The 25461-nt window shown below is 38.9% G+C and overlaps 2 protein-coding genes across 6 annotated transcripts in view; one reads left to right on the top strand and one right to left on the bottom strand.

The window, feature by feature from the left end:
• usp38 (ubiquitin specific peptidase 38) lies at positions 1-19704 on the bottom strand. Of its 2 annotated transcripts, none has more exons than XM_066718402.1 (11): positions 19548-19704; positions 17480-18211; positions 17100-17235; positions 14022-14151; positions 13143-13244; positions 12022-12180; positions 8104-8297; positions 7716-7809; positions 7068-7174; positions 5418-6837; positions 1-1225 (listed from the first exon to the last, which is right to left on the bottom strand). In XM_066718402.1, the coding sequence occupies exons 2-11, from the start codon at positions 18159-18161 to the stop codon at positions 1052-1054; spliced, it is 3198 nt and encodes a 1065-aa protein (XP_066574499.1). In that variant the 5' UTR covers positions 18162-18211; positions 19548-19704; the 3' UTR covers positions 1-1051. The 2 variants fall into 2 exon arrangements, with proteins under 2 accessions (XP_066574499.1, XP_066574500.1); XM_066718403.1 differs by lacking the exon at positions 19548-19704 and adding an exon at positions 19449-19532.
• Positions 19705-21260: 1556 nt separating this feature from the next.
• Positions 21261-25461, top strand: part of inpp4b (inositol polyphosphate-4-phosphatase type II B) — a 451889-nt gene continuing 447688 nt past the window's right edge. For 2 of the 4 annotated variants that reach the window (XM_066718396.1, XM_066718397.1), the window contains exon 1: positions 21262-21443. The gene's annotated coding sequence lies outside the window, so the exon portion shown is untranslated. Of the gene's footprint in view, positions 21444-25461 lie in introns of all 4 variants that reach the window. The other 2 variants (XM_066718395.1, XM_066718401.1) reach the window with 2 other exon arrangements.

Here is a 25461-nt window from a genome sequence, read left to right as displayed (position 1 = left end):
TGGATAAACCACTTAAAACTGAATCTTTAATTGTTGCTCTACATACAAAATCTTAAATTCTTGTGTACATGGCTTCAGAGGAATGGAATATCTTTAACTCAGTGACACAAAGTCGGGAAACGGAGCAAGAGTGTAGGCTGACTCTAGGTTTATAACCGACGTTGACCAGGGTGCTCTGGTAAGACATGATCCACTCAGTATTGACTCGTTTTCCACTTTGAGATGTTCAAGCAAAGATCTTGAAAAAGACAAAGCGTTAACTTTTCATTGCTTAATCTTTACACTTGGGTAAAGGCGACCTTGTCCATAAAATATGAAACCTATAGCAAGGCTGTTTGTTTTGGGCAGTCACCCCATGTCAGTCTTAAGAAATGTCTTTCATCATGTCTGGGTTATTACAAGGCACATAACATTTGCTTATATGAACAAGAATTCTCTTCCCTGAATTAGGAAAATAACTTACACAACAGCATCAATAACAATAACCTTAATAATAACTGTAATACCCCCAACATAATATGAAATTTAAATCTAACCATTCAGCATGCAGTTTGTTCATTTTAAATAAATAACCTGAAATCAAACATTTTAAACAAATCGTATGTACACCATTGTTTCGTTTGTTTGCTTGTTTAAAGTAAATTTGCTCGGATTCAATTCTTTTTAAATCATGCAAAAGTTTTAATGGTGGTATTCAATTTTTGTATTTTTATTATTGAAAAAAAAATACTGTCCTTACGTCCTAATGTAGAAAATTATTGCATTCGATATGCTTGGTGTGACTTTGCAATGCCAAGTGTTTCACTTCTAAGAAATAATCTCTTTAAAAAATAACCTAACTTTTCTTTCCTTTTCAAAGTGTAGACCCTGTCATGCGTGCAATACAAGGGAAATGCAGGAGGAGGAGTCTACCAGCGGCCTGGCAAGAGGTAGTGTCTCGGGTGGGAGCCGTCTGACGGGCCTGGCAGCTGACAGTATCCAATATTTTGCCATCCCTGTGGACTGTGCGCTGATGTGTCCTGCAGTGCCGTGTCCGTCCGTCCCGGCAGCCTCAGAAGACCAGTCGGCTAACAGTGTTGAAGCCTCCTCCTCCGCCGCCTCCCCCGCCACCCCCCGTGGGCCCACAGCTTCCGGGCGGGTCGTTGTCGTCGGAGCCGTTGGGTCGGAACGAGCAGGAGGCCGAGGCTGCCTGGAGAGCTCTGGTCCGGGCACTCAGCTCCTGCTCCTTCAACACAGAGAGAAACCAGAATGAATGCTTTATTGTGAATGGGAACCGCACTTATCCTCTCCTTTCATTGCAATTACTATTTTTGTTTTGGCTGCTATATATATATATATATAGTAACAAACCAAGGGGCAGGGTCATACATGGCAGATATGTCAGGCCAGGTCTGCTGCAAGGTCTGTACTCTAGGGTAGAATACCGACCCTAGAAAACTACACTTCCCAGAAACCCTCAGGCAGCCATTCTACCACCTAATGTGGTCACCTGGTGCTACTTCCTCAATTATTCACCAGGTATATAAGGTGGGCCTGAGAGAGAGAGAAGAGAGAGACAATAGGGTGAGTGATCTGGAAAACAGAGGTAGCTCATAAGGAGAAAGCCAAGACATATTTATTCCAGACTTTGTTTAAAATAGAAAGATTATGTAAGATTAGTTACAACTCCAGTGGGAGTTTTCTGATTTGTTTTGTTTGAAGTAAACATACAGGCACAGCCCTGTTTTTGCAACCTCCTCCCTGGGTCATGACTTGTTTTTACTCCTAAGAAGATCACAGAGAAGACCCGCACACGTGTACAGCCAAGGCGGTTTGTCACAATATATATAAATAATGTGAAAACTAATTTTATTCTAAGTCTATTCTACGTTTTGAGTGGATAAATGATGCCCCCATGCCACAAAGGAGGACTGTCTTGTGTTGTGAGAGTTTCACACTGCCATCTAATGGGGATTTTGTTAATCAGAGAAATATTTACAGACATTAGGCCTATACCTTTGCTCTAAGTCACCTAAATCAAACAAATCAAGATATTTTACAGTCTGCTAAAACTGCTAAAAATCACAGTACTTAGCACATATACATTTAAACTGCATGATCAATATATATATTTTCTTAGCATATACAATACATACTGAAGAAGGGACCAATACTACAGTAAACAATTATGAAATGTAAGATCTGACCGAGTATAAAACAGGGTTTTTGCACCATTTTTAAAGTCAAATTCAATGCTTTTTAAGACCAATTTAAGTCTGTAGCTAGCTAACATAATGCAAACGTAAAACTTATTTTAATGGTGGAGTCTCTCATTGTCTAATACTAAGTTAACCCTCAGAGGACTGAGCCAATTTTTCCCATTTTTACCACTTTTACATTCTAGATGATAAACAATATGCATTTGCTTATAAACCAGTGTTTTATATCTATTTCTTCAGAACAACCACTGCTAAATGCATTTTTCATGCATAATGTACTGATAAGACAGTATTTGAGTGAACAATGTGCAATAAAAAAATAAACAGAATTCATTTTTTTTTTTTAATTGATTTCACACCCCACACAGTAATAGTGAACAGTTTTGACACTCAGAACATGCTCTTCAAAGCCTTAGATGTTGAAATATGCATTGTATTTCAATAAACTATATACATAACACTGAAATAATGCACCTTTTTTGCAAACTGACCCAGGAGAACATTGAGATTCTATTTTCCCCAGAGTTATTCAGGTCTCTCAGACATGCCACTGAGCAAAGCTGGGCCTCTCCAGGAAGTGGCAGAGGGGCACCTGGCATGCCAGGGGGTCTTGTTATATATTCTGCTGACCTTACAATCTTGCTCAGCTTCTGTTTTCCATTGCTGGAAAAAAAAAACTAATGGTTTCTTTTTTTTTTACTTTATTGCACATTTTCCACATATATAATATTATATATACTGTATTATAAGTATATAATACTTGCATAGCTGAAGCTGCTCTGAATCCATAGATAACACATATATAGCAGCAGCATCTATAATAGCTGAGATATGAACTGAATTGTATATAACCCCCCCCCACCCCTCCCTCTCTGGCGCTGCTCGGTCTATAACCCGACACTTAAAGTCGTCCTTTAATCAAACAAATACATGCTAATTAGACGTTTTACCTACCGTGCCACTGTGAGTGACAATTTTCCCCATCAGCCTTAAACGCAGCATCCGCAGTTTTTACTGCAGAGATCTCGGTGAAGTCCCCTGCTCAATCGTGTGGGATTGAACCCACGACACTCCACTAAGAATCCAGAGCACTAACCACTATTCCACATTGCTTCCAAGTTATCATCAACATGCATTGATTTTCAAGTCATTTTCACATGCTTTTGGAAGAAATTGTGACCTCGAAGGAGAAACAGGTTTGATTCTATGTGGATTCCTAAAGAACCATTGGTCACAACGTCAATAATTGAGGGTCAAATCTTAGTCTTAAAATTGCTTTCATTGTTTATATCCTTTGTACATTTAGTTAAAATGTATAAACTCCCCCCCCACTCCCCCTGGTACAAACATTTGTGCAACATGTAATCAACATTAGAGATTAAGTATTTTTTCTAAACAATGACTTTTTTTTTTTTTTTTTTTTTTTTTTTAAGGAAAAAGCACAGGCCCAAATTTAAAACTAAATTAAGATTAAGTACTTATGAAGCATTCAGCAACAGGTTTATTGGGTTTTATATAAAATTAAAAACTTGTAGAGGTTTCAGAAATTCTCAGCATACACAACAAGTTTATTAAAAGAATAAAATACAATTAAAACCATAAAGTGAAGAAAAGATCTAAGGATGCGAGTTGGAGAAGCCTTTTTATATCTTCAGAGATACACAATAGGTTGCAGTATTACTTCCAATTGTACAGTTAGCATATGTATAATGAACACAGGCCTGAATTTATTCATGTTGTTGTTGGATGTGCTGATTACTGTTGGTCAGCATTCTTCAGACATTCCTGAACCAACCAAATACCTCTGCCCTCAAAACACAACCTTTATACTGTTTGTGCAGATTGAAATAACCTAAAAGACAATAGCTGTGCTGTCCAAAAAACTAATAAATTAAAGTATCTTCCAGAAAGAAGTACAAACTAATGATTACTTTATAGACAAAACGGAATTAACAGCTTAAGGTGGAGCATTAATACAAGTATGACATGATTGTCACACAGTTACTGAATTATGAATTTTTAAATTAATACAAGGCCTATTTAATACATGTACCCTACATATTACAGCCTGTACTCACAAATCTATAAAAATTGAAATGCTTGGGAGTCAGGCTATACACGAGTTGATTTCACTTCTGTTACTGTACTACATTAATCAAATATTCAGAAAGTAACCTAATGCTTTGATGAGATCAGAGGCTAATACTTCCCAGGGCCCTAGATTAGAAAAGCAATTGGCCTAATTACATAATGTATAATTTATTTTGCTCAGCACTGAACAATTATGCAAATTTGATCACCCCTTGGCCTGCTTGGTTCAACCACCCCCATAAGGTTGGCCAATAGCTGCTATTCAAATGTTTTAAGAGTCTAATTAAAGCAAGACTGAGCTGGTAGGCAGGACGCAAGTTCCGTTTACCCAGTTTGTCCCCTTTTTACAGCAAGGATCAGCATGCAGAGTCCATTCTATCGAGAAGAGAAAGTCAACCACAGTGTTTTGGGTCTCTAATCCCAGTGCAGCTGTTACATGAACAGGAAACATGAGGTTACGTGACCTGCTCATGTCCCTGCTATGAGATACATTTTTAATTTAGTCTTAGCCAATTAAAACGCCCAATTCACTTCTGCCCAATTCTTCTGACCTTGAGATTTTCCACTTGACGTTGTGTTCCAAGCGCACCTTTAGTTATTAAACAGCTCGAATTGAGGGTTGTGAAGCACAGAGTTGAAAAGCATGTTTGCATCATTAAATTTGACCTTCCTAATTAATAAATCTAAAATGTGCACTCTACCTTGGCTGGAACACTTCCCCTCTGCTTTTAAATGCATTTTAAATATTTCAGGATACTCTTTTCCCTTTTCAGGTGTCTTTTAAGACCGTTAAGATGTAATATAAGGAAATAAACCCAAAACACATGCTATAAATACATTCTACGAGAGTCTCAATTTGTATTATTCTTTAGGGCTTATAGAATCGTGATGACTACAATTCATACATATTTTAGAATGTCTTATGAAGAAAGAGAGAGAAAGGCATGGATACTGCAAGAATTAGCACCAGCACTGATAAGAAATTAAAATTCTTGAAGTGTATATGCACAAAGCTGCACCTGTCCACCAAAGCAAAAACAAGATTTTATTCCCTTAGTGAAAGGGGTGCCTCAACTAAGCTTCACTTGCTAAGCCTATAAGCAGTTAAAAGCAAAATCCTTCACTTACCTGCAAAAACAGCTTGTTATCTTTTGTGATGACGTCCATGAGCTCTTTCTGCAGAGGTGGTTCTGCGCTCAGCCGCATGCCGTTTGGGGTGCCGTTATTGTAACGGTTTCGGAGGTCCTGCTTCCTGTAGATGAGCACATAGGCGGTGTCCTTTGGGAATCTGCTGGTGACGTTCTGTACGGACTGGAAGGAGGTAAATGTCACCCGGCTGTCGTTAAAGAGAAACCAATCCCTGGCCGTTTGGCCCACTTCTCGCTCCGGTCTGGCGAGGGAAGTACAAGGCAAGTCAGTGCTGGCTGCCCTGTTGGAGTTTGTCTGTCCTGCAGAGGAAGTGGCATCTCCAGTTTCCTCCTCCCGGTAGCAGAGAGTCGGAGGCAGGCAGCAGTCTGCGCTTGTGACGTTCCTGCCGTAAGAGTAGTAATGCCCGCTTTCAGAGGACATGCCCGAATGCATCACCACTGAGCTGAGCACGTATGGCATGGATTGGATGCCCAGTGGCATTTCCTCATCGCTGCCGTCCTCCTGCTCTGGCTCTTCACCGTCCTCCCCTTCCTCCTTCCCGGAGGGCTTGAGTTTTTTGGCTAGGTTCTCCCCGCTCTCTGGAGAGTCCACTTGGAGAGGGGAGGAAGAGCGGCTGCAGTCGGAGCTGGTGGTGGCCGCGCTGGACTTGGCTGTCCTGTGGTGGAGAGGGAGCTGCAGGAAGAGCGGGATGCCCACGTTGTCCAGGATCTTGCGGCGCACATGGCACTTGGCGTCGTAGGAGAAGCGCAAGAGGGTGAGGATGAGGTATTCGGGGGCGTCGATCACCTGCAGCGTCTTCTCTGCACAGTGCAGCGAGACGCACTTTTCACAGTAGTACTTGTTATCCTCGTCCAGGATCTCAGGAGCCAAGAAGTAGTTGATTAAGTCTGGCACGGAGGGCGGGGGGTCCGGGCTCAGGTTCTCGGTAGCGATTGCCTCGCAGTTCGTCTGCTCTTGCTTCGGCTTGACCACGGTGTCTGTCGAGCAGCCTGGAGATTCACTGCCCCCGCTCACAGACCCCTGACATGTCTCCCTCGACAACGTCCCTTTCCCTGCATCTTCGGTGCTGTCCGATATCGAAATCCCAGTCAAAATGGACCCGCCCTGCAGACATGTCTCGACCGGGGGGCGAAAAGCTAGCGAGAGGTCTGTGAACGGCTCCTCTTTCTTAGAGATGCTGTTACAATGCATGCAGCGAATGCTGGTGGAAAGTCTGCCTCCAAACATCTGCTCTATTAGTGTCTTCTGATCGTCTGGCTCTGAAGGTACGTCCGCTAAGTGGCCGTCTGTGGTTGCAAATTTCGGAGAACCGCCATTAACATTGACACTGGCATCTGTGGAGCTGGGGCAAGGCTTTGCCAAAGAAAAGGCTTGAATGGTCTTCTCTTCTTCATGCAATCTTAACATGGTGGATAATATAGTGAGAGAGAGAAGGAGGGGGAAAAAAAAGTAAGATTGATGCTACCATACACCTGCTGAAAACATGTGAAGGAAACTCAGCCATTTACTAGACTGACCCCTGCGCATTTTGAAGAAGGCCTGCTGCCAAGATGTAACATATGCCAATTTTGAGAAACCAGACTTTAAAATTGTAGTGAACTATGAGAACACTTCAGGTGAGCTTATTACCTATCCAACAGGAAGCGCAGGTATTCAGAACAGTCCTGCTGAGACCCAGGTGTAAACCATGGGGGCCTTGATGCCTCGAAGAAATTGCGGGGTGCGTATGCTGCCCTCTGGATAGAAGGAAAGGAACATTCACACACAATCATTACACTCACATTTAAACAAATATGTTATTTTGTAGATCAAAAGCTGGGGGCTTGGATGGGACTTTCATTCCAATCCAAAACTTAAATATAGTTGAACTGCTTGACATACGTAAAAGATAATTTCTATTCTCTGTGTGGAGGTCCCCATACAAAGATGTAGAACCTTGTCTCAATAAACTCCTTAAAACGGGAACAAATGTTGGGTTGGGTTGGATTGGAATCTTCTACCTCATAAGTTTTGTCTATACTATCTTGTCTATATATAGAATATATAGAAAAATGATAAAAATGCTTATAATATTTTAAAATACCTAGATAAAATACCTAACTAGGCACTAGGATTTATTTACATGAAATTCAAAAAGCCTATTTAACAAAACTTTCAGCAGATATAGAAAACTACTACTTAACCAACACCTATAATAATGTGTTTACAAAGCATATTATTAGTATAATAAATCCTTCTCTTTCTATTTGTAGGTAACGCATTGCAGAAAATTCAAACCTGTGTGTGAGCCAGAAAAGCAAACAGGAGCTGCAGCTTCTTCATTAGTGTATTGGATCCATTCAGATTCAGAGATAAAACAGAGCGCCTAAAACTAAAAATAAAACCAATATATAAAATCAAGAATGTACAATTAAGATGGAAACAATTTCAACAGGTGGAGGGAACAATATTTAAATATATGCATTTCAAGTTATTGTTAGGAAGAAATTGCAAGCCAGAAATCTGTGTGTGTGTAACTGAACAACAAATCAATTTAATAAGGTGATACTAATGATAAGGTGACTTACTATTATGACTAACATTGCTTTTTACCAAATAAATATTGCCCGATATAACAATTAGATGGACTTAACATCCAGAAGAAAAATGTAAAGACACTACTCACTCTGTGGCCATGAACAGAGTCTGAATGATGCTATTCATATAACAAGTGTTCCCCAAGTTAATCAGGCCTGTTTTGCCAGTTTCTGATTTCCCAGTGAGCCTCAACAATCCAGAAGCCAAGGAATTTGACTGCGATGTCCAGGCACTTTGGTTCAAAATCAGTTTGATCTTTTCCTCACTGGGTTTAGGAAGTTCCTACAAATGACAAATTAATGTTTCTGTCAGTTACAATGAAGCATAAAGAAAAAATTCACATCCCCCAAATGTTTCCAATTTGAATTTTCCACTGAATGTCTCATTGCATAATGGAGAACATTTTAGTTTATAACCACTCTATATATGAAGTAATAAGCAGGGGCAGACAGAATCTGCGGGCGTGGATTTTTAATGAAAAAGCACGGAATCCACTCAAGCCTGCAGAAAATGTATAAAAAAAACACTTAAAACATGATGAGCGAAATTAAACTATTACTTACTGTAACATAACATCCCCCAAGTAATAGCATATCATGCAACATATGTGCTGTAAAATAGTCTATCATCTGCGTTCTGACCAGTGCGCTCTGGAGCAGCGTGAAATCTGACACCTGAGACTTGAGGGTCTTTGGATTGGCTAGATATTCGTAGAGTCGCGGTCTGTGATTGGGTAAAAAATATATGATCTCTAGGCTGATGACATACACATAGTAATATCCTTTAAATTGGTCAATACTATGCCTATGTTCTGCTGTTGCACCAACACCAGCAAAAATGCAATGTAAACAAACCGCATATGGTTCTTTTCAGCAGAATCTCAACGCAGCTAAAAATGCATGTCTCTATCACAAATATTAATCCCCAAAAATTAATACTTTGTAATTAATTAATATGCATCTAACAACAAAGTTAAATAAATTAGTCTATGTAAAAATACCTTCCTATTAGAAGACTTGTGGAAATAATAACAGCAATAAAAGCAGACCCGTCAACTCTCATGCATCTTATGTCAGACTTGTATTATCGTTTACCGATATTATCACAACTTTTTATTGTCACAATTTCAAATTAACTATAAAGGTTGTGATTTGTTTCTGAATTAATATTTTACAATTACAGCTGTAACTGACCGATTAATATGTTTTTATTTTTCAAATTGTATTAATACAATTTTCATTCAATTGCCTAATAGTTTAGCAATGTGAGCTGCTACGAAAATGCCCTGTTTTCCAGTCATAATAGTGAATTACAAAATGGATATCTAGCTAATTTATACAATCTACTTAACTAAACTATTTACCTTCCCACGTGTACAAAGCACACTCAACATCCAGACTGCCGGTCTACATTCGGAAACATACCTGTGCGCTCGAGTTTCAGCAAATAAAAACTAAATAGCAATAGCTGGCTGTGTATGCAGCTTTAAGGTGGGTTAACACACCAGCTGTAGATCTGTGGTAGTTTAATTGCAGTGAACATATTATAAACTCAACAGTATTTTCATTTACTTTGTAAAAAGTATTTCCAGGCAGAACTAATCTGTGAGGAAGCCATTGGTCAGGTTCTTGTAGCACAGATTTACGCAGAATTTCACCGAAATATTATAATTCTAAAACACTTTGATGCCGGTCATTAAAAACTTAAATGGTAGCCTAATGCCCGATCATATTAGCAAAACATTGGAGTACAGAAAAGCTTCCCATCAGGTCATAAAAATACTATCATGACAAAAATAAGATGACCACAATAGGAACAAAACTACCCTAACAGACTGGATTTAGCATCACTGCTGTAAAGGGGATACTTGAGTTTTTGTGTACATCTGTTTTGTGTACAAGTATTTATATTGTGTTGTTGTTGCATAAAACAATATAAAATTAATTAATGCAGATTTTCCACAGAATCCACAGAAAAAGTTCAGCAGAATTTAGACTAAACTTCCGCAGATTCTGTCTGTGCCTAGTAATAAGTAACCGGTCAGAACATGATGAATGTTTCTGTAATTTGATTACACACTTCATAATTTCACATGGATCATAACTCCATGACTACCTGACGTGAGGTTGCCTTGAAGTTGTTTACATTGCTGCATAATAAATATATATTAGTATAAACACACACAGTACCGTACAAAAGTTTTAGGCAGGTGTGAAAAAATGTTGTAAAGTAAGAATGCTTTCAAAAATAAATATAATCTATTAATATGTCTATCAATTAAAGAAATGCAAAGTGAGTGAACAGAAGAAAAATCTACATCAAATCAATATTTGGTGTGACCACCCTTTGCCTCTAGGTACACTTGCACACAGTTTTTGAAAGAACTCGGCAGGTAGGTTGGCCCAAACATCTTGGAGACCTAACTACAGTTCTTCTGTGGATTTAGGCAGCCTCAGCTGCTTCTCTCTCCATGTAATCCCAGACAGACTCCATGATGTTGAGATCAGGGCTCTGTGGATGCCATACCATCACTTCCAGGACTCCTTGTTCTTCTTTAGGCTGAAGATAGTTCTTAATGACTGTCGCTGTATGTTTGGGGTCATTGCCATGCTGCACAATAAATCTGGGGCCAATCAGATGCCTCCCTGATGGATAAGTATCTGCCTGTACTTATCAGCATTGAGGAGACCATTCATTCTGACCAAATCCCCAACTCCATTTGCAGAAATGCAGCCCCAAATTTGCAAGGAACCTCCACCATGCTTCACTGTTGCCTGCAGACGCTCATTCGTGTACCACTCTCCAGCCCTTCGGCGAACAAACTGCCTTCTGCTACAGCCACATAGTCACATTTTTACTCATCAGTCCAGAGCACCTGCTGCCATTTTTCTGCACCCCAGTTCCTGTGTATTTGGCCTTGTTCCCACGTCGGAGGTATTGCTTTTTGTCCACAAGTCTTCCATGAAGGCCACTTCTGACCAGACTTCTCTGGACAGTAGATGGGTGTACCAGGGTCCCACTGTTTTCTGCCAATTCTGAGCTGATGGCACTGCTGGACATCTTACGATTGTGAAGGGAAGTCAGCATGATGCGTCTTTCATCTGCTGCAGTAAGTTTCCTTGGTCGACCACTGTGTCTGCAGTCCTAAACATTGCCCGTTTCTTTGTGCTTCTTCAAAAGAGCTTGGACAGCACATCTGGAAACCCCTGTCTGCCTTGAAATGTCTGCTTGGGAGAGACCTTGCTGATGCAGTATAACTACCTTTTGTCTTGTTGCTGGGCTCAGCCTTGCCATGGTGTATGACTTTTGACAGTAAACTGTCTTCAGCAACCTCACCTTGTTAGCTGAGTTTGGCTGCTCCTCACCCAGTTTTATTCCTCCTACACAGCTGTTTCTGTTTCAGTTAATGCTTGTGTTTCAACCTACATATTGAATTGATGATCATTAGCACCTGTTTGGTATAATTGTTTAATCATACATGTGACTATATGCCTACAAAACCCCTGACGTTGTGCAAGTGTACCTGGAAGAATTGATGCTGTTTTGAAGGCAAAGGGTGGTCACACCAAATATGGATTTGATGTAGATTTTTCTTCTGTTCACACACTTTGCATTTAGTTAATTGATAAATATAATCTATTAACATTGCTTTCAAAAAGACTTCTTACTTTACAGCATTTTTTCCACACCTGCCTAAAACGTATATATATACACACACATACACACACACACACACACACACACACCATGGCCCAGGAAAAAGTAGCAGAGGGGTGCTGTATTCTACCCTGCATCTTCCACTTTCTCACAGGCCGAGGGAGGGAGGGAAACTATTAATTTTCATATTAGTCTCGCACTTGGGGATGTCCCAATCCCTGCCCACCACGTTGCCTCACCCACCACGTTGCCTCACCCAAACATACAACACTTCCCTACACTGTCATAATATAGGCCTATACATTCAAATAGATTTTTCTTGTTAATTTTTAAACGATAGAGTGATTACCTTTATTGCTTCCAAGATATTATCATAAAGGTCAGGAAATCCAGAGTACTGGTACATCATGCAGTGTATGAGGTCGGTGAATTGTAAAAGGAAGGATTTGCTTGTAGAGAGCCCATCACTTTTAAGTGACTGGACCAGGGGAACAATGTGTGGAACCACCTGTAAAATAAAATCACAGTACTTACAAGAGCTTCCAAATGCAGATCCTAAAATTACTCAACACATTTTTAAATTTGCCTGTTTGTTCCCTACTAATAAAACCATTGAGGGGGAACATTTTGAATTTCTTCTGGCTTGCAAGAGCATTACATTTACATTTAATTAAGTTTACAATGTGATATTCAAACCCATAAATTAGTATATGTTAATTAAATACCACAATCCTATGTGCTATAATTAGAGAAAAAAAAAAGGAAATGCCATGCTTTCCCAAATATGAATCAATTTAAATTAGCTTCTCAAGTGGATTTGATCAGAGCAGTCCTTCTCAGGACAAGACATTGCTGGGTATAATAAGAGCATTGTAAAACCCAAACATCACCAGGAATTATTGCAAACTACTATCTAAGCTTATCATGGGAATACCTTGAGTAGGTGCTTAATAAAATCCAGACATAATCACCTGTTCTTGAAAGGGCCTTCATAAAACACAGGCATGTTTAAACCTGGTGGGATTAACTGCAGGTTAATTAAATAACCTTAAAAATCTTGCCAAGCTCCTTTAAGCAGGCTGATGTGGCAAAGAGGATGCGAGAAACTCTGGACTATTCTTCTTGTTTCACCCCCACCACCTTATTCACAGTTAGCTATTAGCAACCTTTCAAAGATGATTTTGTACCAGTTAAAACCAGACCTCTGAGATTATCACTTAAAAGACAGAACTCTCCAAATACGATTGGTACAACTTGGGTTCAAATGGACACAATGGAAGCAAGTCTTACTTGACATGACAGGTAGCTTGAGTATCTACAGATCTATCATTTTTCAACTGGCAGGGAACATAACTGACATAAGAATTTTGTGAGCATACCTAATGAAAACTTTTTCATTTTATTCTGTCCAACAAAAGAAAAAGATGGGGCAGGCCAGACTCCTCAACATTTAGCTATGGGAGGACTTACCAAGTGGAAGGCCTCTGGGGAATGCTGAAAACTAAGAAGCATATGCGAGAGTACAGCCAGGGCTCCTTGCCTCACTATTGGATACCACAGACGGTTAAAAACCTGCAGACAAAAAACAAAAATCAGTTAGGGAATTATAGTATAAACACCTTTACCTAACAGACTTCAAATGCAGAACACATTGGGAGCCACAAAAGGAAGTTCAGAAATGGTAAATCCATGTGCATATGACAAAGCATATCTTCAACCCATCTTCTTTCCAGCATGTTTGGAAGCTTAAGCATCTTAGGTTGTTGTTGAAAGCAGCACACACACACATACAATATATATTGTACTATATACAAGTTCAATTTCTTCATAATTAAAGAAAATCCATACTTTTGCATGTATTCTAGTTCAATAAACCTACACAAAAGGCTGATTGAAAAGGTAAATTATTCCAAGTATTAATCCCAGTGTCCATTTGGACGACAGGTGAAAGTGGCTTAACTGACTTGTTGAGGCCAGCTGATAAAATAGCCGTCATCTGCAACCATCATCAAACTGAATTCTATTTGCAGAGGTCTTGCTCTCATGCACTTTTGTTTCCAAATAAGATTCAGAACCAGTTGCTACAGAGCAGTGAAATGGTTATAAATCAGGTCTCCTGTGAAGTATGTCAGATTTGAAACAGAAGACCACCACATCACTGTTTCTGTCTAAAAACACTACAAATCCAGAATGATCGAATGGGGGAAAAAAAAAGGTTCTGCACCCTGGAGAATGAAATATTTAAAAATCAATACTTATTGTGGGGACAATATAGGATTCTATGATGCAGACTCTTATGCTTATAGACCTTTTCGGTAGTCAACTCGCGGTTCCCTTGGGCATACACACCAGTTCAATTTTGAGCAGGGTGACGTCTATGAGAATGGTGAACTTCTGTACAGCTGCCAGTCCCTTTAGCAGTGCAATCACCCATGTATCCACATGCTGCGCAAGAGGCCATGAGAGCCAGTCAATCATTCTGGAGGGGAAAAAGAACAGTCTTAAAGCAGGCAGTAGTGATTGCTTTAGGGGGTTGTACTACCACAACTGTATACAGAATTTATACCTTAAAGAAACCACAGTCTGCAAATCAGAGATTAAACTATTTAGTCTGTTCTGAATGATTACAAAAATGGGTGAGAATAATAATAAAACCTAATGTTTCCTTAAAATTCATCCTTAAATACACATTACAATAAATATACTGACAGTCAGAATGATTGGGCCACAAGGAAATTTCTGAGATACAGCGTGCTCAAAAAAGATAAATCAGAAATTGGAATTAGATGAAAATTGAAATACTTTTTCATCAAACTACTATAAAGTTTTAATGGAGTGGTGAACATAAGATGACTGGGGTGACCAGTGTTTCAAGTGTTGGTCCTTATTTGTTCTAATTAAGTAGTTCATTGCACTGCCTCAATGTTAATGGCATCAATCTGATTTGAAAAACTATTATTTTATCCACAATCCAACTTCCTTAAGAGTCAATAAACAATGAAAATGTAATTTACAAATGTATCTTAGATTTGGTTGTGAACCAAATAGTGTTTTCAATGTACCACTCATTTGTTTGACTGTAGGCATTACCCAAATAGGTTTTATGAAGTATAATTTCTATATTTAGGCTACAGAAGGATTTCCAGATGACTGCATAACTTTGACTGCCAGTGTACATACACACCAATTATATTGTCTCAAAAGGATAGCATAGCACAATGTATTTTGAGTTGTAGTTTTTCAAGAACTTCAGAGAATTCACAGGGGATACAGCATTCATACAGTTAAAAAAAAGTGGAAGGAAGGAACACAAAAGTCTGTAAAGTATCAGCATTAAATAATTCCCATGATAAGGGAAATACTGGGATGCGGACACACAGTGCAGAACTATGCACTACTGAAGATGAAATATTATGAAACAATTTACCAGCACATACTTGATGTATACGCCAGAAACAAAATTACATTTGTGTCACCTCCTGCAGGATGGTAAAAAGGAGACCGAGGCAAAATCAATTCTCTCTTTTCAGAGGTGAAGCCTCATAACTGTCATTTACTATCATGAAAATCAGCATGTTCTTTTTAGAATAAATTCATTGCAGGGAGGGATGTGAGGAGGGGGACAAAATGCTTGGCTCAACTCTGCTATTATTTTGAGAGGTTTTTGTTCAGTTAGAAGTCCATGACCATTAATCATCTGGAAGCAGTCTGAACTCTCTCGCAGACTTATCCTGCGCCAGAGGGTTCTCTTCAGGAAAGCTTAATTTCCCAGGTGATTTATCCAAACAAGTTAACCCTTATATTCTCAGTGAAGCTAGGTTGCTTTGAAGGGGGGGCGTGGGAAAGGCAACTCCTTGGTTAAATCAACATAAAAGGGAAATTCTGAAAAATGGTGCTGGATTTGTAATAATGAAGGAATGCAAATAAAACAAACAAATAATTCAGCCTTTAAACAAATGTGAAGTATGTATTAAATGGTGAAATAACCTCTGATGCCAGAAATTTTTGGTTTAAAAGCATAGTTCTTGGTATATAATAATGACAGGTGATTTAAGGCTATGCTGTGCGATTATTGCCCCTTCTCCTTACAATAAGGAACAGAAGCAGGAATAATACGATGACAAAATATAGGTGAACGAAAGCATCTCTCATTAGTTTCCGATATACACTCACCTAAAGGATTATTAGGAACACCATACTAATACTGTGTTTGACCCCCTTTTGCCTTCAGAACTGCCTTAATTCTACGTGGCATTGATTCAACAAGGTGCTGAAAGCATTCTTTAGAAATGTTGGCCCATATTGATAGGATAGCATCTTGCAGTTGATGGAGATTTGTGGGATGCACATCCAGGGCACGAAGCTCCCGTTCCACCACATCCCAAAGATGCTCTATTGGGTTGAGATCTGGTGACTGTGGGGGCCATTTTAGTACAGTGAACTCATTGTCATGTTCAAGAAACCAATTTGAAATGATTCGACCTTTGTGACATGGTGCATTGTCCTGCTGGAAGTAGACATCAGAGGATGGGTACATGGTGGTCATAAAGGGATGGACATGGTCAGAAACAATGCTCAGGTAGGCCGTGGCATTTAAACGATGCCCAATTGGCACTAACACCAACACCATTACACCACCACCACCAGCCTGCACAGTGGTAACAAGGCATGATGGATCCATGTTCTCATTCTGTTTACGCCAAATTCTGACTCTACCATCTGAATGTCTCAACAGAAATCGAGACTCATCAGACCAGGCAACATTTTTCCAGTCTTCAACTGTCCAATTTTGGTGAGCTTGTGCAAATTGTAGCCTCTTTTTCCTATTTGTAGTGGAGATGAGTGTTACCCGGTGGGGTCTTCTGCTGTTGTAGCCCATCCGCCTCAAGGTTGTACGTGTTGTGGCTTCACAAATGCTTTGCTGCATACCTCGGTTGTAACGAGTGCTTATTTCAGTCAAAGTTGCTCTTCTATCAGCTTGAATCAGTCGGCCCATTCTCCTCTGACCTCTAGCATCAACAAGGCATTTTCGCCCACAGGACTGCCGCATACTGGATGTTTTTCCCTTTTCACACCATTCTTTGTAAACCCTAGAAATGGTTGTGCGTGAAAATCCCAGTAACTGAGCAGATTGTGAAATACTCAGACCGGCCCGTCTGGCACCAACAACCATGCCACGCTCAAAATTGCTTAAATCACCTTTCTTTCCCATTCAGACATTCAGTTTGGAGTTCAGGAGATTGTCTTGACCAGGACCACACCCCTAAATGCATTGAAGCAACTGCCATGTGATTGGTTGGTTAGATAATTGCATTAATGAGAAATTGAACAGGTGTTCCTAATAATCCTTTAGGTGAGTGTATACTGTACATGGGGGAAAAAAACAACAACATATCCCATCAGCATCTAGTGAGATGAGCAGCTCACCTGCAGAGCGCTTGAGTCATACTGGCATCTTTTACATTCTGGTCTGTGGTCAGGCTGCGAATGAGAACCGTGATCATCTGCAGGGGAATGTGCTGCACCAGGCTTGCCAGTGCTATAGATGGTTCAAATGAAGGGTCTGTCAAGTAGAAACAAATATTTAAGAGATATTAAGAAAAGATGCACATATTTCAGCACACACTGAATACTTCCAAAACTTAACACCTTATATACACAAAATATATACAGTAACTTACGTTTTTAGCACTAGAGTATTGCAACTTTATAAACACTTAATATATTCTAGGTATTATTCATTTTTAAACTAAATACCAATCAGTCAGGATGAAACCTATTTCCCTTCTGTTTGGTTTCTCTCTCACCTGTGGAAGAAATTATGGCAAAAACCTCCTGCAGAGAGGGCAGCAGCGTTGCAGGTTCGGCCTTCCAGATGTTCTGCAGCAAAGTGCTGACTTTGGTCACCTGAGAGACATACTCGCGCAACTCCCTCTCCTGGCTGGCGGTGCAGCTGAAGTACCCGATAGTCCTGACCAGCTGCTGGCAGAACAGAGCTGCCGATTTGTCCCTGGGGATGCACTGCACAAAGTCAGAGAGCATGGTGCTGAGCCGGGCACACAGGGGGGGATCGGGCTGCTCACACACCATCCTCAGGACCTCCACCTGGATCACCGCGAAGATCTCGAGCACCAAGGGGCAGCTGATGAGGAGCCGCAGGCAGCTGTGGATGAACTCGATGATGCCCGGGTCTTTCCTGTCCAGAGGACCGTAGCCTTGCTGCAGGAGACCGAGGATAAAGTCCTTGCTGAAGAAGCGCTCGAACTCAGCCCGGTGGTAGCGGGCATATGCCTCCAGCACTTGGTAGCCCACCTGCTTCTGAAAGGCATCCTCACCTAGCAAGATGAGGCGGGCAGTGAGGCGGTACAGAGCCTGGCACTGCTCCTCGGTGATGGCTTTCTCCGCCGCCTCCACCACCTTCTTCACGATGGCCTTCTTCACCTGCACAGGGTGCGAGGAGCTCACCAGCCCTTCCAGGATCTTATCCATAGTGGAGCTCTAAAGCACAGCAATAGAAGACTTTGGGGATGTAACTGCATCTTGAAAGAAGCAGACAGAGAGGAAAATTCAATCTGGTATATGTAGAAATCAGTGGAGACGAACGCTCTAGTGAAGAAATTCGGTGAAGGCACATTTCTTCAGTATTTCGTATTTTGTCACCTTGAATGGTCCTGCTTGTATTGCAAGGAGCTGATATTCAAAACAACCATTTTCTCAACTTGATGGAATGCAACTGGAATTGTTTTTTAAATCTTAATTCATTCAATATTTTGTTTGTCACCTAATTAGAAAATATTTAGTAAGTTGTCTTGATGTGTGCTTTAAAAATATACTTTTATCTGAAGAATTACATTTCAGGACTAGTTATATTCAATTAAAAAAAAAAAGAAAATGAATGTTGCAAAGATTTTAACCAAAACGGTCTAGTCTTCAAATATTTCTCAATCATTTACATCAGCATGATCGTGTGTGATAAGTACTAATGCTTATTGGCATATGTTTGGTATTCTGCAGATTAAAAGCCAATAAAATACAAACATAAAACAGAGTGCATGGGATATATAAATACATAAGACAAAATATGTCACAGAATTAATGCATATACAAATGTAGATATAATAGGGAAGTCAAAATATTATGGCATTATTTTTACTCCAAAATGAATAGATTATGGACTTATTTTATGATTATTGTTAGTAGAATTATTTTACATTTATTTTGTATTTAATGTATACACAAATTATGAAGATATGTGGCTAAATAAATATCATTTAATATTCTATGATCATTTAAAATAATGTATGGGTGAATTATTGCAGGCACTACATAACAGTTACGTTATACATATATACTAACATATAAACAAACAGAATAACCTAACAAAAATATATAGACATTATGTATGTCGGTATGCGTAGAATTATACATTTTGTACATCAACATTATGGTTATTTAAGTACTGGGTAAAATAAGACTGAATATATAAGTGCACTTTACAAATAAACAAACACATGCGTTAATAATGTGGTTCATACCGTTGCAGACTTTATAACTCTGTGGCCTTCAACCAGCACAGGATTCACTTTCAAAACTGAAGCCGGGTTGATAATGCTTTCACATTATTGATTCAGAAAACAGCTTAAATCTATTTCCAACCATGCATGGGGAAAACACTGAGGTTGTACTAGTACAAGTTTCAGAAACGTGAATGTAAACTTCAGTTAAAACCTCAGCATGTAACGGTGAGCGGCCACACAGCGAGAACTGCAGACTCACCTGTGTCATCCTGTTGAACTGAAAATGAAACAAAGCAGGCCAGCGCTGCTAATACACACACAGCGAGCTGCCCCCACACACTCTGCAGTAGGTACTTACCTATAGAAATCATGGTAACAGGGACTCCACACATATGTATTTATTTTAATTAAAACAGAACCCCATTATTCTTCAGCCTACTCATTAAAACATGATTTCGTTTCCTCTTTACTATATCAGCTGATTGAAAAACCTTCACTGAAACGTCACGAAAGGTCCCGGATCTTCAAAAGACCTCGAGGTTTGGTCTTCGTATAATGCCTGATTGAAATACAAACTAAGAACAGAATATATCTATATTTTAGATTATTAGCAGTGTAAAATTCGCTTTCATTTTATTTGCAATTCTGACCGCGATGTATTGCTTAGTATATAGAAGTTGCCTAAGTAGGCTGCCTGGCAGTTTTGCTGCCACAATGGTTAAATAAAATAGGCATGTGTTGCAGAACTCTGAACCAAGGCAGAAAGGAAGCCTATACCTTTAATATTTATACAGCGATGTAAATAATGACTATTATTTTAAAATAAGGGGTATTCGTATGACGAATGCAACTCAACAGGTATCCACTCTAACAACAACAAACAAAAAACAAAAAAACCGTGCAATTGACTCTAGTTGAAGCAGTTGCCTACACTGAAATACTAATAGGTCAATCATCCTGCAAACCTGCAATACTACCTTTACAGTAATGCATTTGTAATAGAAACCCTCTTAAGGGTTAAATGATGCAACTTATGAATTATCCCAAGAAGGCAACTGACGTCATCTCAGAATTCAGAGACATTGCAACTGATTTCAATTCACTTTTTTCAATGCCTGTTACTCTGCTCTCATACTTAATATGTTGTGTGTATCAGAATATATGATAAAGTATCCTACGTGGTTAAAAGGTACATTACTATTATTATGATTATTATTATTAATAATAATAATAATACCAGAATGGGAATTCCAGTTGACTAAATATTCCATATGACCGTTTAGACATACTAATGCACTATAAATACAATGTTTTTATTTTATTTTTGTTGTAACTGAAATAATATCATTTTTAATACAGTATAGTGAGTTATAGAACACTGATGGTTAATACTTAATATTTAAAACGAGATTGTTATGCTGATATCTCAACTGTGAATGAATGTTGCATTCACTGATAGCAATATTAATCCACAGATAATGATAGTATCAGAACCGTATCAACTGCAGGCCTTAGAGTAGGTGAAAACAACTGTACTATGGTGTCCCATTGGAGGCTGTAACAGTAGTGATATGCCAGGCTTATTGTGGGACTAGATTTCGGTAGAGACGTCTGCTGGTTAAATTGTGTACTGCACTAAAGATAGTTCAGTGAGGGTCATCGGGACGAATAGAAAAGTGATATGTACGTATTGAGCTGCTTGTATTGGCGTATTTTTGTATTTATGTATTCAGTTTAATGGGATTATATTAGATTACGCCCATGTCCTCACATACCACAACATGTGCGTATTGGACGTGCATTCTTATCGTTTCATTTTCAAAGTTTAGGTTAGCCTAAGTATAGTTGCGTATAGTCTCCAACAGTTACTTATTCATTAGAAATTGCAACACTGGATGCAATTTAATTTTAGTGAAACAGTCCCCACTTCCTCTGAGATGCTACAGGTCGACACATCAAAGGTGCATGCTCTTCTCGCTGTTTCTTCTCCTTCTCCGAGTTGCAGCTTTCCCAGGTTGTTCACGTTTTTTTTTCTGTTTTCATTGGGGGTGGAAATGAAAGCAAGAGTTCATTGGATAAACACGTTTATTTGACCTAGGCAGGAAGTTGAAATGCATGCATGCCTGTATAGGTAGACGTGCTGAGGGCTCACCTGAGATCTGGCTTTTGTAGGAAAGGCTTTTTGCAGAACTGAGGAACGACCACATGCGTCGCAGTCTATATTGCTACTTTGAAGTTAGTGACCTTGTTTCGGGTAAGCAAATACAGTGTGTGTGTGCTGGTTGCATTGGATTCATGTACGTTGAAAACATTTCACTTTATGCTGTTGGCTGACAGATTCTATTCATACATGCACTCCAACACACGATTGTCAATAGATCGTCATTATCACTTCTAGATTAGGTCATTATCACATTAAGCGTTTACCTGGACACGTTAGCATTGACACTAAAGAACAAGCAAGTACCTTAGCAATGCGAAATCAGCTTCAATTAAGAGTGTTTGTCAATTTAGCACATCGTGTTGTTTATTTGTGTTGAATATTGAATGTTGTGTTTAGTGGTAGAACTCGCTGTGTTTGTTTTCCCTCTGGGCTTCCAGCAGAAAAACCTGGACAAAAACAAAACTGTTTCACAAGGTACCGCCCCATCATGCTAAATCATAGCAGAGCCAATTTATAAAAGTGCATGTATGACTTTTCACACAGTACAGGACGTTATAGGTGAATGGAAAGGTTTGTATTCTATTATTGTGTGGCAAAAAAGAGATCAGATCTGGGAAAATATTTAAAACGCGAATTCTGAACACTCTAGATTCTAATCCACATAAATAGAGGCACACATTTAGACACACTTCAGTCTTCTCCTTTCGAGGTGTCAAAAGCATGACAGCTGATTATAGACCAATCTTAAGTATGTATGTGGGGTAGGGTGTGTCATACTAACAGGTTGCAGCAGCTTTCTTTTGTTGTTATTTGTTTCAGATACTCATCAAACACATACATGAGCACACCACTGCACCTGGCTTTTATTTCCTGTTAATTTGTATTTCAATGTAATGTCCTCTTCCAATATTATGCATTTTCTTGTGAAGCCAGCTTTACCTAATCAATATTATTAATATAAAAAGGGGGGACAACTTTTGATTACAAAGAACATTGATTGACAATGGAAGGTAACAAAGTAATTGTCCACCTGAGGATTGGTCTTCATCTTTTCGATAGACAGCCAGAGGAATAGTGTGCGATTCTTCTGCACTGTTCTTCAGTGATCAAAATTATGATAATCTTTGCTATCAGTCAACATGGAGTCAGTTCTAAGGCCGTAATGTTCTCTCAGAGGGCATCACATTGTTTGAAGTACTGCAGTTTTATTTCTAATATATATATATATTTCTCAATTTGAAGAAGCAATAAAAAAAGCCGTGTAACATCAGTAACAAGCTTTGACAGCAATGGAACCCAAGACAAATTCCTGATGAAAAGCTTGTAGCGAGGAATGTTTTTTGTGTAGAAATGTTGCTGCAGAAAACTGACTGCTGCTCTTTGAAGAAGTACATAAAACAATATTTATGTGTTGTGGGTGTTGGAAGCTCTATAATTTAGGGCAGTGGTGCCCCAACATGGTCCTGGAGTGTCCCAGCCCCGTTTTATTTGTCAGCCTATCAGAATTAAGTTATAATAAAATTGTTATTCAAGGGTGGCTTATTTTTGAAGCTGCTCTCTGTTGGTCTTCCAAAATTCGAAATAAGATGAGGACAAAAATCTAATATATTTAAAGTATAACAAGACCAGACACTGAGAAATATACAAATTAAGTACATTTACTGAGCTGCTAAGCTTTTAAATCAAATTTGTTTTAATTTTACTTCTTGTCAGTCGGGTGATATCATACATCCAGTCAAAACCATAGATGCAAAATCCAGAAATTGATATTAAAATATTCTGCTATTTACAGTATAGTTGCATACTTTTCTCTAATGTTTGTGTTGATGTTGTTGATATTGGAGCAAGGCATTGTTTCAAGGTTTTTTGTTTATGAATGCAGTCTAGCAGTTGACTGTTGCCGCTGTGAAAACAATATACCTGGAACGTGACCAATTACAGTTCCATAGACCTATAAACATATCTCAGTTGCTTATCTTTGCTGATGGGTCTGTCAGTACACAGGCAATTTGAACCGAGATTAAATAAGCTTTCGTGCACTGAAATCTCAATGCTGCACAAAACATAAGTTCCTTGCAAATCAGTTACGTGATATAATTGTCACATTTCAATGCTGGATCTGTCCTCTCAGCCCCTATAATTGCAGGGAATTCAAATAATGCTCTAATCTAGTGTTCTATCGATTTCGCGAAGACATTAGAAATTAAGTAGTCACCATTCCTACATATTCAACAGGGTGGATATTGTGTTTGTACAGCAGTTTTATCTTCCTGTTATTGTTGTAAAGCCATTTCACATTACATAAATGGGCATTTGCACACTTAAAATGATTGCTGAATAGTTTGACTAAATTAAATTGTACTTTAGTGAAGAAAGATAAACCTAAATTACATCTGGACTTGTTAAAATGTTTTGATAAGACTGAAATGCTGATGCTTGCTGCAGTGGAATTATATTTAGATATGCTTTGTAAAAACAAATCTACACACAGTATACACAAAATACACACATCCATTTGCTGAGATTGTACATCATCATATATGGATGTAGGCTGTACTGTATAATTGTATGTAGGCTTGCTGCAGTTCAACTGTAATGCAATAATCAGTTCATTTTGTGACTCTGACACCTGTCAATTTCTCTTCTGGACTGTCTTCAAATAATGTGAAGGGGAAATGGTTAATAAGACAGCATTTTCTACAGACTCAGTCTCAGCCAACTTGCACACTTCTACTAACTTATAGCAAAGTGCCTGTTCATATATATTTTTTTTAAACCTCCAGAGTAGTGTAGTCCTGCCATTGAATACCTTAGGCTTCGGAGATAATATAGTGATTCAGTGAGCTTTTGAAACAGCAGGTGGCATTGTTGCTTGACAAACACTGTTATAATGAAACACAAGCACATTTGTAAAACAATTGATACCGGAGAGCTCCGGTTTGTCTAGGTGCTCTCTAGCATGCTTCAGCGGCTGCTTGTACAGTGTGGTTTGCTGTGGTGCAGTGAACTAGTCCCCCTTCTGCATTCTCACAGGAATGAATCCCTGGTGGTTTCCCTAAAGGTCATTGTTGTAGATTCATTGCCTTATGATATATATGATGGTTTAGTAAGCTTCCGTAATAAGTGTTCCACACGGAAGATCATTACAATCTTAATTCTGATTCTTTAAAAATGAATAAAGAAAAAAACAAAATGTTGAAGTCGCATTGATTTTGTAACATACTTTTATAGTGTATGAGAACTTGATGAAATCTTTGGATGAATAAAAGTGGTGCTACATTTTTTATTGAGTTCACAAGGCTGTGTCAGCAAAAAAAAAAAGCTGTGAATGAGAAGCTCTATAAAGTTGGTTATTGTCTTCTAAAATTACCAATAAAATGTTATCCCCCTTTGGCTCCTATTTTTTATTTTTTTATCTCGCATATTCAGCACATAACTGTGGTTTACAGTAATCCCCCCCCCCCCAGTTTTACATCGAAAAGTAGAAGCACGTTAAAAAAAGATATACATCTGACCCCAATTTGACCTATTGGAAGCTTTTTTTTAATCTTAATTGACATGCTGTCATCAGAAACACTTAATTGAATAAGGTTGACACAAAACATACTTTTTGACATTGAGAGCCAAGGAGTATAGTATAGCCTACTTAATTTAGAAACCTATGTGTTGCTCCAGGTTACATTCCTTCAATGGAGGGAGAAATAACCTAGCAATGTCAATCACTGCATGAGCACCCACCCCAGTCCAGGTCAATATAATACTTTCTCCTCACACAGGACCAGTTCTGAGCAGCATTCTGATTAGTCTTTCATAATTGCTAAGAACCAAGTGAACCATTTATCCATGTTATCACTTGTTAATCAATTGTATTGCATGTTGTCTGATCTGACTCTGATATTTGTAAGTAATATAGCCAATAGACGTTATGGTTAGGGTTGTACGGTGTGATGGAGATATCAGGATGATTTAATGGAAGTGAAAGTGGAAAGTGTATTTGTATACAGGCTTCCAGTCTCTGCTACAGAAGTTTGTTACAGAAGAAAGTAACGAGACATTCTGATTTGCTTTCAAATGTGTTTAATTGTTTTAGCTTGCTGCGTTGTGAATG

The sequence above is a fragment of the Amia ocellicauda genome, chromosome 12 (assembly GCF_036373705.1).
Source record: "Amia ocellicauda isolate fAmiCal2 chromosome 12, fAmiCal2.hap1, whole genome shotgun sequence".
Classification (NCBI taxonomy): Eukaryota; Metazoa; Chordata; class Actinopteri; order Amiiformes; family Amiidae; genus Amia; species Amia ocellicauda.
The sequence above is the reverse complement of the archived record's forward strand: the minus strand, read 5'-3'. Positions and strand labels throughout refer to the sequence as shown.

Coding starts and splice junctions, on each gene's coding strand:
- usp38 (XM_066718402.1), bottom strand. CDS start 18,161: ATGGATAAGATCCTGGAAGGGCTGGTGAGCTCCTCGCACCCTGTGCAG. Junction 14,152..17,099: donor ATGACTCAAGCGCTCTGCAG/GTGAGCTGCTCA, acceptor TTTCCCCTCCAG/AATGATTGACTGGCTCTCAT. Junction 6,838..7,067: donor CTGCGCTTCCTGTTGGATAG/GTAATAAGCTCA, acceptor CACCATGTTAAG/ATTGCATGAAGAAGAGAAGA.